Source organism: Alternaria postmessia (genome assembly GCF_024291825.1).
Source record: "Alternaria postmessia strain BMP 2775 chromosome Unknown scaffold_91, whole genome shotgun sequence".
In the NCBI taxonomy this organism is placed as follows: domain Eukaryota; kingdom Fungi; phylum Ascomycota; class Dothideomycetes; order Pleosporales; family Pleosporaceae; genus Alternaria; species Alternaria postmessia.
This window is the reverse complement of record NW_026260164.1, coordinates 1-20,741: the sequence shown is the minus strand read 5'-3', so window position 1 is coordinate 20,741 and position 20,741 is coordinate 1. Positions and strand designations below refer to the sequence as shown.

General features: G+C 51.1%; 5 protein-coding genes across 5 annotated transcripts; 4 read left to right on the top strand and 1 right to left on the bottom strand.

The window, feature by feature from the left end:
- Nucleotides 1-4,168: 4,168 nt before the first annotated feature.
- On the top strand, nucleotides 4,169-5,462 carry J4E82_009446 (uncharacterized protein; the record flags this gene model as incomplete). Its single annotated transcript, XM_051735670.1, has 2 exons — nucleotides 4,169-4,536; nucleotides 4,769-5,462. 2 exons carry the CDS (start codon nucleotides 4,169-4,171, stop codon nucleotides 5,460-5,462), a joined length of 1,062 nt encoding a protein of 353 aa, XP_051584541.1.
- A 1,470-nt stretch (nucleotides 5,463-6,932) lies between these two features.
- Nucleotides 6,933-8,588, top strand: J4E82_009445 (uncharacterized protein; the record flags this gene model as incomplete). The annotated part of the gene is made up of 1 exon (XM_051735669.1): nucleotides 6,933-8,588. One exon carries the CDS (start codon nucleotides 6,933-6,935, stop codon nucleotides 8,586-8,588), a length of 1,656 nt encoding a protein of 551 aa, XP_051584540.1.
- Nucleotides 8,589-9,516: 928 nt separating this feature from the next.
- J4E82_009444 (uncharacterized protein) lies at nucleotides 9,517-16,452 on the top strand (the record flags this gene model as incomplete). The annotated part of the gene is made up of 9 exons (XM_051735668.1): nucleotides 9,517-9,564; nucleotides 9,615-9,702; nucleotides 9,764-9,834; nucleotides 9,895-10,127; nucleotides 10,175-11,928; nucleotides 12,707-14,100; nucleotides 14,153-14,497; nucleotides 14,549-15,363; nucleotides 15,885-16,452. 9 exons carry the CDS (start codon nucleotides 9,517-9,519, stop codon nucleotides 16,450-16,452), a joined length of 5,316 nt encoding a protein of 1,771 aa, XP_051584539.1.
- Nucleotides 16,453-16,817: 365 nt separating this feature from the next.
- On the bottom strand, nucleotides 16,818-17,456 carry J4E82_009443 (uncharacterized protein; the record flags this gene model as incomplete). The annotated part of the gene is made up of 1 exon (XM_051735667.1): nucleotides 16,818-17,456. One exon carries the CDS (start codon nucleotides 17,454-17,456, stop codon nucleotides 16,818-16,820), a length of 639 nt encoding a protein of 212 aa, XP_051584538.1.
- Nucleotides 17,457-19,701: 2,245 nt separating this feature from the next.
- On the top strand, nucleotides 19,702-20,645 carry J4E82_009442 (uncharacterized protein; the record flags this gene model as incomplete). The annotated part of the gene is made up of 2 exons (XM_051735666.1): nucleotides 19,702-19,901; nucleotides 19,946-20,645. 2 exons carry the CDS (start codon nucleotides 19,702-19,704, stop codon nucleotides 20,643-20,645), a joined length of 900 nt encoding a protein of 299 aa, XP_051584537.1.
- Nucleotides 20,646-20,741: the final 96 nt, after the last annotated feature.

Below are 20,741 nucleotides of genomic sequence, written 5' to 3'. Positions count from 1 at the left end.
AGCTTGGAACTATCGTAGACCATCGAGGTTTATGTACCGACACCAACCGCACTATCGACGCCAATGGCCTCCAAGCTTGACTCCATGTTCGCCAGCCTTGTTATCAGTTTTATTCCGAGTACAACCGGGTATCTTCATGCTACGCATCCTTGGCGATGGCTTGGGGTACCTTCGAAGTGGGCGGGTTGAACTTTGATTGACTACATCGGGAAGGTCGAAGAAGTCGTTGCCAAGTACCAAGTCTCGTTGCGAGCGGGGTGTTGTTGTTGCGTGCGGTAGCGCGAGCCGAGCCTCGTCATCGTGCTGTAGCGACGTGATCCCACGAAAACCATCCATTGCTCGACCTCACCACGAAGGGTAACTCCCAACAGTGATTCAGGAAATAGCGGTGTTGCTGGCTGACCCTTGAGGCTCGAAAGTGGTCGGAACATGCTTGCTCAAAGTATTGCATCTTTAAACTCTCCCTTCGACTAGAAGTAGCTAAAGAATTCATTTCAGAGCCTGTCTATCCATGTGCTCGATATGGGATTGGAGGACAGCTGAACCTATATCGGAATAGATAGTCTTCAGCTTGGACCGCAGGTGGAAAGCTCCAAAACACTTCTTGTGCAAAGTCAGTCCGCCATGGTTCTTAAAGGTATCAGCTGTGACGCTTGCTGGATCCCAACTGGATCTTCGAACACACATTGCCATTTCCCTATAGTCATGTGATTCGAGTGTCAAAATTTGAGCAGAAGAAGCCAGATCGTAGAGCTTCTGGATGCTGAAGGGGGTTTCAGAAGCCGTGCGCCGTGCTGGATAGAGATCGTTCTCCAGGAGAAAAGAGATGAAAGAACCCAAAACCGTGGCTCGGCACTTGGGCTCCCATGATTCGTCGACTTGACAAACAAAAACATGTATGATATCGTCCAAGATATCATACAAGATATCCAGCATGGCCGAAATCGTTGTTTCCCGGATTTCCATCATGCGTGCTTGGACACTGGTTAGCATGTGTTCGTATTTGTCTCGTTGAGATGGTGTTGAATCATACCAAGAAGTCCTGGCGGCATATACTTCGGAAGTTTCTGGCCATCGTCCATAATGGCATTCCCGTCCTCATCTAGTCCAATCTTCTTCACTATGAACCGGGTAAGACGTTGGAAGCTGTCTTTGTACCCAAAGGTCCAAGCAACGTAGAACCAGGCAGGGTCGCATCGCTCTCCAGCGTCCGTGTCAGGATAATGGCATTGGGCCCAGCCGTAAAGGTCCAAGAATGGCCGAACTAGCTTTACAATATCGTATCTGGCGCACACGACTGCGAGTTCAAGCAGGGCGTCGATAGTAAGCCCATCCTTCCGAGGTATTTCATGAAAGCGCAGATGAGCTATCCGAAGTGCAATGTACAATGCATCTACTTCATCATCCCGTAGAGGTACCTCAATAGCTCCGTTTGCTTTCCGGTGTCTTTCGAACATGTCTTTCCATACCGGGCTGGCCAGGGTCATAGCCGTCGAAGACACCTGGACCGGCTGAAGAGCAGCTGAATCCGTACCGACCAATAGTGTGGCGTCACCACTATCGTCCAGAACAATCGTCGGCTGCAACTCCGAAATATCGATATGTCTGTCTTCCACAGATACAGCTACATCTTCCGATGTGTCGACCGTGCACTGTACTGCAGGTGCGGGTGTTCTCTCAGGGGTAGGACGCGCCCGGGAAAGGAAGCTAGACCACATGATCCAGCCTCGCGCTTGCGCAGCCGAATTTGTTGATTCCGTGGTGGCCAAGGTGACGTCTGCACCTGTGTGATTTCAGTTGAAGTGTGAGTGTGGCAAGCTGGCTGCGCGTACAATGATGTGCACGCGTCGGTGCGCCCTTGGACGCGTCGGAGCTCGCGAGGCTAAAAGACGCTACAGTAGCGCGAAGAAGTTTCAGATGTTCGTTTTGCGAGCGCAAACAAATGAAGAACCGACAACACAGATGACGATTACGCCCAACCGGGCTCCGAATCTACTTTCGCGCAATGCCACCGTAATGGAGGCGATGAGATCAATGCCAACCTTGCAGGAGTCAGCCTCGCCGAGTCGCAGCCGAAGTCTCATGCTTCCATAACAGGGCTCAACCCATACACGTACCCCGGATGACAGCATGCACGGCACGGTACGACCTGCGTACCACCGTGCTCGTGCAACCCAGCCTCATCGCTATGCGACGACAGCCTTCCAACACAATACCTCACAGCTTGCATGAGGATTCCGCTCGATCACGCTTGGAGCCGGCTTTGGCATGACCCTTCAGCGTGAACCGACCTGCAAAACGACGCAAGCCACAATTCTACTTGCACGCGTTTGACTTTGTGACAGCTTTGCAGCAGTGAATTTGGACAGAGACTACGGGCGGGGATCTCCGCGGTCAACAGGCACTACTTTTACGGGACACTGAACGGATGCAGCTTACTGCAGCATATCGGCAGACTGGCCACCGTTTCTTGATGCAACATATTACACAACGATAGTCTCTGGCGGAATGCAGGATGATTATCGTTGACCGCCTCACCGCATTGTTGACAACGAATCGTCAAGGAACACGCTCACGCCAGGGCGATGTTATCACGCTGTTTTACCCGTGCACTGGATTGTTCTGGCAAAGCGAAAGGTATGTGATCAAGCCACTGACACCTTTTAAAGCTGGGAGTGTGACAGAAATGGACAATCGCGCTTGTATGAATCTGATATGCATCACCCTTTACTCAAGACGTCGACGCCAGATGACTCGGAGTTGAGACTATTGCGTACGCATCGCACATCCCACCTCCGTGTCCTGCAAGCAAATCTGTTTTCACATCTAGAGTCTTCTATGCATAGAACGCTCGATACAGCATCGTGTCCATGTCCTGTGTGGATTTCAACAGCACGGGGAAGCACATTAAAGAGGCGCAATACCTTGGGCAGCATATGGCAAGCCGAAGACGGAGACGCGGGTCCCTTCCGAAAAAGATTCGTCATCGTGTTGGCAAGACCCAAACAAGAAGGATCACATGTCGTCTGCCACCTTTGTCTCATGCTTGAGGAGCTCTGATGACCGCATTTATCCGTTGTGTCAGAACGACTCACATCCGAAAGAACCCTTCGTATGTGAGAAAGAGTTGGCGGCAGATACATATCGTCTTTTGAATTGTCGATCGGAACATGGCGTCACGAATGCATTGTCGATCAAGTCCCACTATTTCCTCAAATAGTACTCTGTACACGGTTACACGGTACATATCTACGACAATAAAAGAGAGGTCGTGATATGACTGCGTCTCGAAACCGATGCAAACCATGTTGCATCGAGAGGCGGATGAACCGGAACGAGTCAGAGTCTTGGGCTTCATTAGCAAGGACCTGGTGACCGTGCACGATGATCTCCTCATGTTTGGAATGCTCGAAGCGAAACTTTATCATCGTGCCGTCGAATCATGATGAGTTTCAAGCATCCGGAGTTGAGAAGATGCATCAGCCTTGTTCAAAACTGCAACAGATTCATTGCAATTGACGAATGGGACCAGCAGTATTTCCTCCAGACGAGCGGTATCCAAGATCTGGTTCAGCTACATAATTCTACGAGCGCCAGCCGGTGGCTTAGCTTCCGCTCTGGCCTGACCAGTTTCTCGGGTCTCATACCTCATAGTGATCATAGCTGCGGTCTAGCGCAGCCCCATAGCATTTGATACGATGCACTTGACGTCGCCACGAGTGGTACCCAATCGGCACAGGCACATGGTTGATGTCCATGCCGGTAGCCTAGCGAGCTTGATCAGCGCATCACACCGTCCAGTAACAGTTGAACCGACATATCGGACACATTCTACGCCACAAAAAGCTTCCACGAGTATGGCCATAGCGTCCTAGTCATAGAGCATGCATTCGATTGCATTGGTTGTAACTCCTGCCGCCGGAAATGGCGAAAACCCGCTTCCATCCACTGTCCTTTCTGCATGCCTGCCAATACGATTCACAAAGCTCGAATGCCTACTAACCAACGTCCCCCATAATGCTCGGAAACCAACGAAAACGTCAATACCAACGTCATAATAGCTCATACCGGCAGTACCCTGTCACATGAGCCGAGATGCAAGGACGTTGAGCTAACCGCAAAGCAGTGAACGTGGGAGCCCTGACTTTTAGACGTTCGGTACCAGTCGATGGCTTCAGCTTTCGAGTCCCCATTCAAACCCCCACCAATCGTCGAATGCATCTCTGGATCTCATTGTCTCGGCATCGGCAAGAAAATCCACAATACAGACCGGGTTTGTGCTGACTGTCTTCAACGACACGATCCACAGCAACTGCGCGTGTGGACTAACCCAAACACTGCTGCCTCACTACTTGTCGACGAAGAAGCTACTCGCAAACAAGTCTTGAAACGCAACATCGAAGCTCGCGGTCGTTATCTCTGTGCCTTTGAAGATCCGGATTTTCAACACTGTAGGTGGCGACTATACGACTTGAATCTTCGCGGCACACGACTGGACTGTCCATCTGTCCGCAAAAAAGGTGCTGCCTGTTCCAGGTGCTGGAGAAGACGTCTACGGAAGATCAGAATCGCACAGTACTTCACGCCGACTGGGCTATGTCATGAAGAAGCGAACAAGTTGGTGATAAGGTCGGCAGGTTCGGAGGAGGGTAGTGAGGGGTCAGACGATGACGTGGAAGGCTACAACACAATAACGAGTTGAAGCTGCACCAGGGAAAGAACTGGTGAGTTGAATCCTGCAGAGTACCGGCGTCGCTAACGCATAAAGTGTACTGCTATACAGCCTGCTTGTCATGCTAGCACCACCTCCAAAGCCTCACTGCGCGTTCGGTACTGCTTGCGGCTCACGTCCGGGAGGACAAGATCAAGGACCAGATATATGTTCTTGGTGTAAGAACATGAGCTTCGATGCCTTGTATAAGCAAGCCGAAGCACACTCGAACACACGATTGCTCAAGCATCTTATCGACATGTACATGCACCAGCTTGAGCGCGACAGCTCCGAACGCATCAGAAAAGGCTGGGCCTGTCTTTGCGCCTGTAAAGACCCAGAGTATCGCTTCTCAGCATGGCGTTGCGACTTCAATCCCCAGGACTCCCGCCTCTGCGGTACTGTGCGCCATCGTGGCCAGCTATGCGCGCGATGCTACCGCAAAGCACAAGAGCAGGCCTCCCCATGGCTTGTCGAATTCGACGGCGACCGATTTGGGTTTCCATGCGTGTTTGAAGACCCACGACTAAGAAGGCCCGTTGACAGCAATTGGAAGATCGGACCTAGGAACCAGCATGGCGAGCCCGACCCAAGCTGGGAAAAGGACCCAAGGAGAGACGGACGCTGCGAAAGAACAAGATTCAAAAACCAGCTTTGCCAAAGATGTTTTAATCGCATGTGCGAGATTCGTGGGTTCGGCCGGTACTTCGATACGGAGTGGGGCATACTCCGTGGCAACTACGGTGTATGATCGAGACACCGCCATCAACGGCATGATTTGGATGCCATGATCTATTGGTCACTTCTGCTACGTTAACCCTAGACCATCGACCAGGCTACGCTCCTGTCCCCGACCCAACGCATACGCTCATCGACTACGAAGGACCACGATCATCTCCGGACACGCGGCTTCATTGGACACGCAAGCAGCTTTCCACAAGCTCACTGCCCCGTCATAGGGACAGCTAAAGACATGGGCGCTCGAGAGCTCTGCCGCGATAACTCCAGAAGGCATGCAGACGAAGCCAGGAAGAGAAAAAACAAATTGGGCGGGGAAGCCTACTTCGTATGTATGATTAGCGCCGAGGAAAAAGCATTGGTGACTAGACGCACATCCGTAGCTTCCATACTTTCCAGAATGGGCCTAACGGCAATTTGTGGCGCACAACAGCATTCATTTCAACAGGACTACCTGGTTCTTGTTGTAACAGCAATAGAAGCTCTGGATGCGCAGCAGGTCCCGTTGAGCGACTAATCATCTCATCGCTCTGGGGGCAGCGTGCAACTACCCGGATGGGTCAAAGTTCGAAAGAACAACTTCCTCGAAGAAAGGCTAGTGGCAAGTTCTAGACTTGCATACGTATTGCAGAGCAGAGAGCTGCGCCCGGAAACTTCCATGCCGCTCACATAGGGGAGTCCCAGTAGTTGGCTTGGGACGTCGCCGAACTGACGAATATGGGATGAGACTGACGTGGCGATATCGGAAGATCTGTTTCGGAGATTCAGGGTTCTTTTTGCAGTTATGAAATCAGCCAGTAAGCATAGGGCAGGGCTGTTGGAGGGCTGATGGGATGTGATGGAATGGGAGGGGAGATGTGTCTGGTGGTGACAGGACCGCATGTATAGCCCTGGTAGGGCTAACGACATCAGTAGCAATGACTTTTACCAGCCCGATAAGCAGGCAGTAACTACAGCTACAAACCGCTTCGTGTTTGCGATGGCTCTCATCTCGAAGCGGCTTGCGTACGGATGTCATTTAGATTGCCGAAGGGGTTGTCATGTTGTCATCGCGAACCGTGGTAGTTAGCAACAACCCTGAAAGCTAGCCCGCTGTATATCTATACAAATATAGGCAGTATCTCAACACCATGTTCCGTGTCACATCCTGCACCCTTCTTTTTGCCTGCTTTGAGATGAAAGACATTCTACCTGACCGGATTGCGAGAGGGGTAAACTAATTAGCCGCTTGTACGAGGGGACCACTATCTAAAGTGTGGCAGTGTGTCAGACAATTAAATCTCACTGTGGCCTCTCCGCCAGACCTTCTTGCCTCTCGTCTTTGACAATCGCCACGATCTTTCTAACAACTCATTATCCAGACATGATACAGATCCAACGCGAGCATGAATTAGATCAAGGGAGATTCGAAAGCGATCCCATTCGGAACTTGGGCAAGCCTTTATTTCTCATCAGGAAGAAGGACAACAAACAGCTTTACGCGATGCGAAGAGTCAAACGAACGGAAGTTTTCGTTTTATCCCCCATGGCAAAGTACATTTACCATCCATTCATCGCCCGTCTCGCATTCACCAAAGAGATCCCCAATAACCTGTACCTTTACTCTCCTTTCATTAGCGGTGGACACCTATTAAACCATGTACAGAAAGTCCGGCAATTTGATGCCGACACGAGCAGACTCTATGCCGCCGAGATCGTTTGCGCCTTGGAGTACCTGCATTCTCTGGACGTGTGCTGTTGGCTCAAAGCGGGAAACATTATGCTTGACTCGTCGGGTCACATCACACTATGTGGCTTTGGACTCTTTCGACAACGTGACGGCATGCATACAGACTGGAAAAGGCCAGAGTATCCTGCACCAGAGGTACTCACAGATGACAAGTACAGCAAGGCCGCTGATTGGTGGACGCTCGGTGTAGTCCTATATGAGATGCTGACGGGCTTGCCGCCGTTCTATAGTAACGTGTTGGGAAACATCCGCGACAACATCATTTCAAAGCCGCTGCACCTTCCCAGGTCAATGCACGCAAACGCCAAGAACATTATATCTCGTCTACTTGATCGGAATCCTGATCAACGATTGGGTGCCAATATCAACGGAGCGTCTGAGGTGAGACAGCATGCCTTTTTCAAGAATCTCGATTGGCAGGAGGTAATCGAGCGAAAGACGGAACCCTCGTTCGGACCTGGCCATCATGCGGGAGCTTTTGAATCTTATGGCGTCGATTATCCCCACACTGTCGGACTTGGACAACTTGAGGAACCACCCAACACTGAAATGGTCTTGGGCTTTGGTGCACATAGTGTTTCCGAGCCTGGAATCAACGCGATAGATGTAAGAACAGGAGCCAGCATGTTTGGAAGCATCGAAGAGAACGCCAATACACCTATAGTCACGGACGAGAATATGAATCTCGGCACAGTCGAACAATTACGCACGGCACTTGAAGTTGCGTTGCAGTCCGACCAGCAAGACAGAGTTGCACTCCTCCTCGGATTGAAGATAGATCTCGACACACCCATCTTCCAGCATACGAGCCAACGCTCAAACATGCTCACATGGGTTATCAGCCACGGGAGCCTCGGCATGCTCATACTCATTCTGTCAAAAGCAGACGTCAAGAGTAGACATCGTGTGAGCGCAACACGTGCACTCAGCCTAGCGACCAAGATGCGAAACATCCCAGCCGCGAACATCTTGCTCGAACATGGCACGCGCTGTGACTTCGAAGACGGGGACATTCCCATTCCCGCTGACGTCGACGACCCCGATGGTGACACATTTGATGATCCTTTGGTACTAGGACAGTTTACACCAGCGCTCGTGTATGCAGCGTTAAATCATGATTTCGCAATGGCCCGAATATTACTCACTCACGGAGCGAACCCGGATCTTGGTTACCACTGCGTTCGTTCTGGGATGCGGAGCGCCTTCTCTTGCGGAAGAATTATCGAACTCGTGATGGATCTTCGGTTCGTCGAAATGGCGCAATTGCTGCTCGATCACAGCGCGGACATAGGGCTTGCATCACCGGTTTGGTATGCGCAGGGGCATGAGTGTGAGTTCGTTCCAAGGTCGGTGTATCAGAGGGTGACGGCAGCACTGCGAGCAATCCGGTCGAAAAGCCTAGAGGAGTGAATAAGCTCCTTATGTCCGCAATATCTCTCATTCGAGAGCGTCTTTGCGTACGTGTAAGTACGTGTTACGGATTTCACAAGTGGCTCGTCGCTTCTGCATCATCGCAGTACCATGGGGTGAAGTGGATGCAGTGGATGACAACCACAGAGGGGTGTGAATAAGGTACCCATATGGATTCGTGAAAGGAACTTGGTAGTTTGTTCTAGACTGCGAAGTTCCTTTATAAGATCTCGATTGATATAAGTGCCTGTAATATATTGATCATGGAGCATCTGACTTTAGAATCCAACAGCGCGATGGCGCAGAAAGAACTTTCCTGTCATGTATCTCCCAAAACGCCTGACGCAATTTGGCATGAGAAGACGGAGAAGACGGATACTGTGTGCGATCGCTGCAGGTCGGTCATGGGCGCAGATTTGTTTTCATGGTGTTTCAACGACGACGGGGTACGGTTAAAGAAGCTGGTGCTGGGGAAAATGAGGCCTTTGGAAATAGGCCGGTGGATATTGGCTAATGTCAGTGGGGCCAGGTGTAGCTGCCCTGCTATGCTGCCATGTACACTGGACTGTGTCTTGTCAGAAGTTCAAAAAGGTCAATAAAATGGGGTTCAACGGTTTGATGATCGGATTGGGGTCGCGATGACGTGTATGAGAAGAAAATAAGGTGGAGTCTGGTAAGACTGGCTTCTAGAAGAAGTGATGTTCGCCCGCCTTCCCCGAACGAGCGACTAAGCCGGAGGAGGGGCATTACGCCGCCTTCGGCCTTCAATAAATTGCGGACACAAGACTCATACCAAACCCCGATTTCTCCGCGAGCCCCTACGACTGTGCATACCGTGACTCACAGTTGCTCTCATCTATAAGGAAGTCAGTTGCTGGCTTTGACCTCTTGTCACACACTTCAACCTTTCGATTCGGTTTTCGGCATCATGGACGGCATTAAGAAGACGTTTGCGCAATGCAAGAAGGAGGGCAGGGTACGATGTGCAACCACCAGAAGAGAGATGTAGAGCTAATATGTGTGCAGTCTGCTCTTGTCACGTATGTGACTGCAGGTTTCCCTACCGCAGAGGAGACGCCTGACATCATGATGGCCATGGAGGCGGGAGGCGCTGGTATGTGCAGCGAGCAATTGCTATGCCAGATGGCACGACAGCAGTCAATTGACACGTCTAGACATCATTGAACTCGGCATGCCCTTCACCGACCCCATCGCAGACGGCCCAGCAATCCAGACCGCGAACACAGTACGTTGACCCATTCGCCACAATGCGTTCGAAACTGTTCCTGACACCATGTGTCTATAGCAAGCCCTCAAGAACGGCGTCAACATTGGCAGCGTTCTCCAGATGATCCGCGATGCGAGGAAGCGGGGTCTCAAGGCACCCGTCCTTCTTATGGGATACTACAACCCCCTGCTCAGCTACGGCGAGGAGAAGATGCTGCAGGACGCAAAGGAGGCCGGAGCCAACGGCTTCATCATGGTCGACCTGCCACCCGAGGAGGCTCTGCGCTTCAGGAACTTCTGCCGCAGCTACGGGTAAGCCTGCTGTCTCGACGAGCATGGAACGAAGACTAACGAGACAGTCTCTCCTACGTTCCTCTTATCGCACCCGCTACGTCCGAGCACCGCATGCGCGTCCTCTGCAAGATCGCCGATTCCTTCATCTACGTCGTGTCTCGCATGGGCGTCACTGGCGCCTCCGGTACCATGAACGCCGCTCTTCCCCAGCTGCTCGAGCGCGTCCACAAATACTCTGGCAACGTCCCGGCTGCCGTCGGTTTTGGTGTCAGCACACGCGACCACTACCTGAGTGTAGGCAAGATTGCTGAGGGTGTCGTCATCGGTAGCCAGATTATCAACACATTGCTCAAGGCTGAACCAGGAACGGGCGCAAAGGCAGTCGAGAAGTACTGCGACGAGATCTGCGGCAAGAGCACCCGCGGTGCGCCTCGGGAGGTCGGTATCATCGAGACATTGAACGAGGCCAAGGAGCCCACCAACGTGCATGTCGACAAGGTTATTACCGACAAGGACACACCGGACGGTCCTGGCCTGGCTGATCAGCTGGAGATGCTCAACACTGATGATGCTAACGGCACCAACGGTACACACGAGCAGAATGGATTTGACGAAAAGCACAAGTTCCCCGCACGATTCGGCGAATTCGGTGGTCAATACGTTCCTGAATCGCTTATGGACTGTCTCTCTGAGCTCGAGGAAGGTTTCAATGCAGCCATCGAAGATCCCAAGTTCTGGGAAGAATACCGTTCTTACTACGACTGGATGGGTAGACCAGGTCATCTGCATCTTGCGGAGCGCCTTACCGAGCACGCCGGGGGCGCCAATATCTGGTTGAAGCGAGAGGACTTGAATCACACTGGAAGTCACAAGATCAACAACGCACTCGGACAGGTGCTCATTGCCAGGAGACTTGGAAAGACTGAGATTATTGCCGAGACTGGAGCTGGTCAGCACGGTGTTGCAACGGCCACGGTATGCGCCAAGTTCAACATGAAGTGCACCATCTACATGGGAGCTGAGGATGTCAGGCGCCAAGCCTTGAACGTGTTCCGCATCAAGTTGCTTGGTGCGCAGGTTGTTGCTGTCAAGGCTGGTGCTCAAACCCTGCGTGATGCAGTCAACGAGGCAATGCGCGCCTGGGTCGTCCACCTCGACACGACTCACTACATTATCGGATCTGCCATCGGCCCTCATCCTTTCCCCACCATTGTCCGCACTTTCCAGTCCATCATCGGAAACGAGACCAAGGAGCAGATGCAGGCGAAGCGTGGTAAGCTTCCCGATGCCGTAGTCGCCTGTGTTGGTGGTGGCAGCAACGCCGCAGGAATGTTTTACCCCTTCTCCAAGGACCTTTCTGTCAAGCTTCTTGGTGTCGAAGCTGGTGGTGATGGTGTCGACACCGACCGCCACAGCGCGACTCTCTCAGCTGGAAGCAAGGGTGTGCTCCACGGAGTCCGTACTTATGTTATCCAGAACAAGCACGGACAGATTAGCGAGACTCACTCCGTCTCTGCTGGTCTTGACTACCCTGGTGTAGGACCTGAGCTTGCCAGCTGGAAGGACAGCGACCGTGCCAAGTTCATTGCTTGTACAGATGCCGAGGCCTTTATTGGCTTCCGTCTCTTGTCACAGCTCGAGGGTATTATCCCCGCGCTGGAGACATCGCACGCGGTGTTTGGTGCTATTGAGCTGGCAAAGACGATGAACAAGGACCAAGACATTGTCATTTGCGTGTCTGGACGTGGTGACAAGGACGTGCAGAGTGTTGCTGAGGAGCTGCCCAAGCTGGGACCCAAGATCGGCTGGGATCTGAGGTGTAAGTGACATTATTCTTTGACTACTATGAATACTGCTAACAAACTACAGTCTAAACGACGACGTTGTCTGTACGAGGTCATGATTATAGGTGTATATAGGTCGACTGTCAATGCAAAACATTCGAACAAGATTGGCCACGAAAATTGACTACATGGTGTTTGTGAAAAGTGAGGCTCAACAGACGATTCTTTTTCATGTATGATATCACACGTTGTGATATCTGATTGGCGCAGGCAGAATGCGGGCCAGATATCCGCGACGATGATGCAGGTCGGGTGGTTTTGGCAAGGATTCGAATGCAGGCAATGACTAGCCGCGGCCACGAGCGGGCCATGACGAAGAGGTAAAGACATGGCTCAGCAGAGGATATCAAAGCTAATTCTGAATGTACATGGGGTAGTCGTGTGATGGGCAACTAAGACACTACCCGTTGCACAACCCGAGAGAGTGGTGAAGCGTGGGTGAGGTGTGGTTGCGGCGGAGGGCTGGAGCGCCAATCATCGGCCCATGTGTCTCCGACTGTGCTCGGGAGTGCAGTGACGAAAGCGCATCCACAATGTCCAGCTACCAAGCCGAGAAAGGTTCCGCGCCAATCCCACACTTGTCGATAGAATCACTCCATGCCGCAGTTTCCACGTGCTGCAAGCCACCTGACCGCCCTGCGAGCACTACGCTACGCCCTCTAGTCTGCCTACAGTAGCGTCTTCTCGCTGGAAGACTGCGATCCACCAACCTGGACGTCCTGACGCCTTACCGTGACGCTGCGCCCACCCAAGCTATAGAGCTCCAGGAATTCGACACACGCCCGGAACAGCCGCACAGGGAGAGCAAGAGAGAACAGAAGCGACGGGAGAAGCTCGAGCAGCTTCGCGAGGCCGAAGAGATGAAGTTCTCGCACAGTCTGCAGTTTAATGCTGTGCCCGACTGGAGCAACCACTACATCGCCTATAGCAATCTCAAGAAGCACATCTACAGCCTTGAGACACAGCTCAACCAGAAGCAGGCGCATACCGACGCCGAGTCGTCACCACTCCTCAATGGAGATGCCGACGATCCAGACAAGGTCTTTACCAATACCCTCGACACCGAACTAGAGCGCGTCACGTCCTTCTACAAGCTCAAGGAAAATGAAATCTTCGAGGAGATGGAGGCCCTGCTCAAGGACGAGGAGTCGTTCGAGTATCACCAGGAGGAGTACAACGAGGAGAATGAGAATGCGCCGCCGGGCAAGAAGATGCGCAGCGGGAGTGTGTTCAAGGCGATTGGCTTCCACCGGCCGCGGGCCATGAGCGGGGCAAGCGGACGGTCAACAGATCACGGCGCAGATGGCGACGCATCTGGCGACGACTCCGAGGACGAAGACGCCGACGAGACTGCACGGCTTCGTAAGAAGAGCCCAGACGGCCAGCGGCGACGAAGACGGACAATCGACGAAGACATGGCAGCCTCGCACGCCTCCTCGCGACGGAAAACAAGCGTCGCATTCGAAGACTACAACGACATGGCCTTCTCCGCGCTGTACGAAGAAGGCGTGTCGTTGAAGAAACGCCTCGTTAGCGTATACGTCCTACTCTGCGAGCTCCGCTCCTTCATCCAACTAAACAAGACGGGATTCGAAAAAGTGCTGAAAAAGTACGACAAGATCATGGACCGCAAGCTCAAAAAGACCTATCTGAGCAAATACGTTTACCCCGCCTATCCCTTCCAGCAGAGCACCATGGACGAGCTGACGCGCAATCTCGAGCGCATGGAATCCGCCTACGCGCAAATCGGCACAAAGGGCGACATTGCCGAGGCGAAGCGCGAATTGAGATTACACCTGCGCGAACACGTTGTCTGGGAGCGGAACACGGTTTGGCGAGAGATGATTGGAATCGAGCGGAAAGCGCAAGCGGCGAATATCGGTATCAGCCATACACTGCTTGGACGCGATACCACGGGTGGCAAGATACGGCGGCAGGGCGACGACGTCGAGTCGGATATGAAGGAGGTGGATACGCCGATTGGGCGATACCGGTGCCCGCAATGGCTGCTCAGCAGGACGTTTTGGATCCTGCTGAGTTGTATTGCCGTGTTTGTTGTGTTGCTTGTTGTGCCTATTATGGAGGCGCCTGAGCAGCAGAATTGTCTTGCCATGGTCATCTTTGTCAGTTTGCTGTGGGCTACAGAGGTACGGATCCTGTTGGGCGATTTTGATGATCGTTTGGCTAATTACCACATAGGCTATACCGCTCTTCGTCACGTCCCTGCTGGTTCCTTTCCTTGCTGTGACGTTGAATGTCGTCCGAAGCGATGTCGAACCTCACAAGCGTCTGGAATCCAAGGCTGCAGCGTCATACGTCTTCTCTGCCATGTGGACGCCTGTCATCATGTTGCTGTTGGGTGGTTTCACCATCGCGGCTGCGCTGTCAAAGTACAATATTGCCAAAATGATGGCTACACTTGTTCTTAGCAAGGCTGGAACGAAGCCAAGGACTGTGCTGTTGGTCAATATGTTTGTGGCCATGTTTGCTAGTATGTGGATTAGCAATGTCGCAGCGCCTGTGCTTTGCTTCTCCATCATCCAGGTACGTCAACTTGTCGCAGAAAAACGTTCAAGTCAAGCTAACTTTTCGCAGCCCATCCTTCGTAATTTGCCTGCCGACTCCGATATGACCAAGGCCCTCCTCATGGGCATCGCCCTCTCCTCCAACATAGGCGGTGCCGCTTCCCCCATTGCGTCCCCCCAGAACCTAATCGCACTGCAAAACATGCACCCGGAGCCTTCCTGGGGCATATGGTTCTTCGTCGCCTTGCCCGTGTGTATCATTTCCATCCTGCTCATCTGGGTCTTCCTCCTGGCTACTTTCCAACCCGGAAAAGGGCCGTCCATTGTTCCTATCCGGCCGCTCAAGGACAAGTTCACGGGTGTGCAGTGGTTCATTACCATTGTCACCATCGTGACCATTGTCTTGTGGTGCGTCAGCCACCAGCTTGAAGCTACATTTGGTGACATGGGCGTCGTAGCCATCATACCCATTGTCCTCTTCTTCGGCACGGGTATCCTTACCAAAGAAGACTTCAACAACTTCCTCTGGACCATCATCATACTCGCTGCCGGCGGCCTTTCGCTCGGCAAAGCAGTCAACAGCTCCGGTCTCTTACACACCATTGCCCTCTCCATCACCGCTGGAGTAGAGGGAATGAGTCTGTACGGCGTCCTCGTCACGTTTTGTGCCTTAATTCTCGTCGTGGCTACCTTCATCTCGCATACCGTTGCCGCGCTCATTGTGCTGCCCCTTGTGCAGCAGGTGGGGCAGCAGATGCCGGAGCCGCATCCGAATTTACTCGTCATGGGCGCTGTGTTGATGGCGAGCGGGGCCATGGGCTTGCCGACGAGTGGGTTCCCTAATATGACGGCCATTATGATGGAGGATCAGAGGACGGGCCAGAGGTATCTTGCTGTCAAGCATTTTTTGACGAGGGGTGTTCCCGCGAGTATTATGACGTTTGGGGTTATTGTTACGGTGGGGTATGGGTTGATGCTTGCGGTTGGGTTTTAAAAAAGTCCGAAGGGGGGGCGATTGTTGTTGCGTTTATAGACTGTGTTTTTTTATTTTTGGGTCAGAGAAGACTTTATGCAGAGCATTTTTCAGCGTGGGTGGATGGCGCGAATGAGATATCGCGTTTCCTGACATGTTGGTATTGTGAGCTTGTGGTGAGGCATTGTTGTCATGCGATGTATGACTCTTGATCGAGTAGGTGATTGTTGGTGTTGGTATTGGTACCGTGCCCTGCACGGATGTGTATATACTAACATATATTGTAGGAAATTACCCTATTCCGCCCTTTCAATTGTATAACTGTCTATCAAAGGATCGTCGCAAGGAAAGTGGCCCGTCTTGCCGAGATATGCTCTACATAACTCACGTCGATTGTGGCGGTAAAAACCCTGCTCGATACCGTCTACTACAGCGTCGTACCTCAACATGGCTACCAATACCTTGGACGACTCCTTGAACAGAAACGGACTGAACAACGACCGCGGTGCCACCGCCCCCCATTACGCTGGTCTATCTTCGAGGATGTATCCACTATCCTCGTCCTTGATAATCCCAGATCCCAAAATCCTTCCTTCTCGCCTTTTGTGGGTCACGCAATCGCAGCAGAACCAGCCTCCCAGATCCCTCTTACCAAGATTGCAATCACCAACTCCTATGTAGACTGGTATGACCATTACGACTACGAGTCACCGGAGCCCTTGCTTGTTAGTAGAGCGGACGGCGGTACCGTTACCGTTGCAGATGTTGTTGAGCAGCTCTCGGCCTACTTCGCGAGTCACAGGGAAGACATACTTATGGTCTTGGAACTCTACTTGGAAAAGAAGCCATGCCGCTTCGTGGTAGACTGCAAAGTCGAATATGACCCTACTATCCTCGTAAGTGGCGAGGAAATCTCCCCTGATACGAAAGTCTTTTTTAACGGATTTTTTGGTATCACAGAGCCCGACGTGGAGCTTGGAGTAGAATTGTGTGCTGAATAAGATCTTCTAAAGAGACTGCGGTGTTAGAGACTCTAAAAATACAACTTCGAGTCGCTTCAGGATCTCCTCGCTACATTTATCTAGTGTCTCACCTGATGAGTAGAAGGCAAGGTGGGGTACCTAGGTAGCGCATGCGATATGACTCTTTATCGTGTAAGTGATTGTTGGTATTAGTACTGTGTAGGGCACGGATCTATATACTAACATGTATCATAGGAAACAACTCTGTTCTGCTCTACTCATTGTATAACTGACTATTAAAGGAATATCTTAAGGAAAGTGACGTGCCGTGCACTTATGCGTCCAAATGGTGCATAAGACATTAGATCCATGAAGGTGACCAGCCTTCCGACATCTTCGTTACCTCACTCTTCGCTCCAGAGTATGCGTACATCACCCGCCGCCCGGACAGCACTAGGTATGATAGTCATCCCATCCGCCTGAAACATCGCCTTTAACGTCGCACTACCATGGTCCCTCACCGCCTTTGCGCAGTTATCACAGATCTGATCTGGGCCGTCCGCACGTCCACAGGGGGTGTTGGACACACTGATGTTAGGAATTGTCGTCTGTGCCACCTCATTCTTCGCAGCTCTTGCGTGCTTCATAAGCATGACAAACTTGGAATATGTCGGCTCTTCTTCAGTCTTCTCTGGAAGCTCACCTCCTGCGGCCTTTGCAAAAGCAATCTGTACCCATGCGCACAAGTCTTGGTCGTTCTTGTCTCGCGCTTTCCAGAGGGCAAAGTAGTCAGGGCGATCTCTTTTGGCGTGTTCTTCATCGTAGTCAGGTTGCTGCTGATTGGGGTGAGCATCCGGAAATTGCATATGCAAGAGCTCCTCTATTGCCGTCAAGGAAGATATGGGGTGAGAATCTTGGCAGCTTCTACAGAGTCGATCACCCTTTTTGGTAACGTCATTCCGGACACATATTGATGTATCTGCATGTTTGCAATACTCCAGTTCTGCCTGTAGCGTGCCGAAGTTTGCTTGTGGTGGCGCCATTGCGTGTCCTGTTGTACGTTCTTGGTCGGGTGTTGATGAAATGAGTCTTTTCTGATGATGGAACTCGGATTTGAAAGCGATATAAGTTTTCAGGGATTCCTTTGGTGTGCTCAATATGGCTGAAGTGCTGTTCTGGTATCTATCTCTCAGTTTCATCGTTCGCGACGCTCTTATACTCGCTCTATGTCTTGACAGTCACGAATATGACTTGCTGGATACGAGTCTCTCCACGACTCGCAAGAGCAATAGACAGCAACTCAATCTGTTCGCCATGACTTGGAGAAGCAGGCGTCATGCTTTCAAGGTCCTGTCGAGTCAACGGCCTACGAAAGACTCATAGTGTCGATGACTTAGTGAACTTGAGGTAGTGGAAGACCTGCGACTGATCGATGTTTGCTATTCAGTGCTTGTCAATGGTGTGTCACACGTGTGATGATTCTAGAGAACGCAGCGTTGTTAATGAGTTTCGTGATATAAATCATTTCAACACACAGATGTCAGTGGTACCAGGAGTAAATGAGAAGAAAGGACATACGAGCGAGGCGACTGCACTAGTCAAAGCCAAATCAATGGCTGCTGTTCGTTTCTGGTGCAAGCATACTCTACATCTCGCACGAGATGTTCATTCTCAGCCCATAGCCATCTACTTGCTTGCTTCTATTAACGACTTTTCAGCCCCTCTGGAAGGGTTTCCAAGCGAGCAGTATCTAGTTAGGATTCGGTTCTATTTTGTTTCGGAAAACATTACTCCTTTTTGTCACTATATTCCGCTCTCTTCCTTCAATGCTTTACTGCAACGACATAGAACAAACGAGCCACATACAGCCTCCCCGATCCGTACCATATCCAAACGAGAAGGTAATCTGGAACGCTTGATGCCGCTTGCCTAAGGGTATCTTTCCAGTACTAGTGAACGGTATCCCGGATGATGATGTAACGGCGGGTAGACTTGTGTCGTTATCTCTTAATCCATGCGCACAGTAGGCAGTGCAGACCTACCACAATCATGATCTATGCAGCGCGAGTCATAAACCAGAGCATGGATTCGTTTTCGCAGTAGCATATGTAGGTACTCGGGGTTGGTGTTACGCAGTCGCGTCAGCCTCGCACGGGCTAGGTACCCAGGCGGGTTGTATTTGGAAGTCAGCTTACGGCCCCCACGTCAGCGCCACCCAGTGGGAGGTTCCTGCAACGCCATTTCCGAGCTCTCATGCTCCTACGTGCTACCTAGCCCCCACTAGTTTGGTATAGAGCCAACATCGACATCCAGAATGCTGGAGGATCGTTATGTATTTAGCATCTACCTTGCGGATCTATGCAGGCAGCAATTGGCCAATGGTATTGCAAGGTCTAAGCCTGAGTCCCGTTTCTGAATCGAGGAGCATAACCACGCCGTAGGTTAAAGTGCTTCCTATAAACTGTCTCTTTCTCGGTGCTCTCAATTATTCACTCGAGACTACAGGAGAGCTTAATCGAGCAATAACCATGGGTAACGGTCCTAGCTCACTACAGACAAATATCAACCATGCAGCGTACTTCTCCAACTTGAGGTCTATAGACCACGACTTGCAAACGATTACAAGTAACAGAAGTAGCTCTTCAACGCTTGTTAGCATATCTGCAGTCCAGCCAGGACAGCAGATGAAGAGTACGAACCCCAATCCTACGACGCCGTTCAATTCATCAAGCATCTTGCAAGAAGCGAATCGTGTCCATTCTTGTTCGTCGAAAGAATTTATCCGGCGTTCCACATTTTGGAAGACTGTGGGAGCGATCACTGGATTCTTTCTCATAGGTCAGTCTCGTCAATTGCATGTACCGAAGTCTTTGTTAATCTCCTCAAGCACTCTTCGCCGCGTTAGGACACTATATGCTAGTCAAGGGTCTAAATGGGACGCCTCTCGAGACTAGCTTCCTCAGCCAGACTCAGTTCTCGGCTGTCTCTATATTGTTAAGCACAATCTTCAAAGCTGCACTAACAGCCAGCATGGGTACGTGTTTCGCACAACACCTCTGGTACGTTTTGCGTGGAAAGGCGATGTCTCTTTCGATGGTCGAGATGCTGTTCGTAATTCGAAACGACTTATTCGCATTGCTCAGTCCACAAGGGATACGGAGAGCGCCTTTGCTGTTCCTTATGGCGCTTCTAATCTGGTCTCTTGGAATCGCAGTCATTTATCCACCGGGTGCGCTCACCGTAAGCGTCAGGACTCAAGAGTTTACTGAGCATCACAACATGTCTATAATGAACCCACCCATTTCACCGCAACTCGACTTTTCCGGAGACGAAAGCTTCCCTACTTTAAGCAGAGGAGACCCACTACACGGGCCTGACAAGGTCTTCTTAAACTTTCCACTAGATCCAGAAGTTCGAAAATTTATATACATCGACAAGAGTTTATCACAGATCCCTTTGGATGCCGGCATTCGACAATTCATATATAGGTCAGTTGAGTACTCCAGTAATCTAACAAAGGCTGAATCTATAGTGGACCTTCAAACCGCCTGGTATACCTCGCACAAACTATAAAGAACAACAACCAGATATCTACCTTCCCAAATCACCCAGGAGAGAATTCCACGTACAATTTGCAATTCAGAGGACCTCAATTCAAATGCACCACGTCAGAGTACAACATCACTCTTTCGGCTGAATACGATCCGAAGGAATTTGTGGTACCCATGTGGGTATCGTCATGGGACGATCAAAAGCTTATCCATTCATTGACACAATATGACATCAAAACGTTTAATGCCCACTGTAGGTCCAATAATAGCCTAGTCTGGAACGCATATGCTGTGGCGAATGAGCAGGTCTGCGAATCTGTCTCCGTACTCTACAACGTCAGCGTCACGTTTCCCAGAGGCGTCCAGACAGTAGACTATTCCATCAGCGATGCAAGAACTCTTCCGCGAAGAGTCGACATATACGATACAATCGACATTTCGGGCGCCTACGATGATCCGAATCTTAATCCGGGCAAATTGTATGGAATACAACTTAGGCTTCCATCGATACCAGAAGCACTTGAAGAATGGCACCAGAAAGTATCAGAAGCTATCCCTATTTCTAATGAGTGGGCTATTCTAGACTCATTGATGCCCTTTCTTGATAAGGAATATTTCCATTCGCAGTATCTGCCCTCAGATGCGTTATCTGTTACACGGGGTCAGGCTATACTTCTCTAGGCTCGGTCCGTACTAAGGCGAGGTAGACTAAAGCGGTAGTCCGTGAGGTATCGTATGGAATGATCAGGTGGAAAAGAGTTATCGTTGTAACCAAAA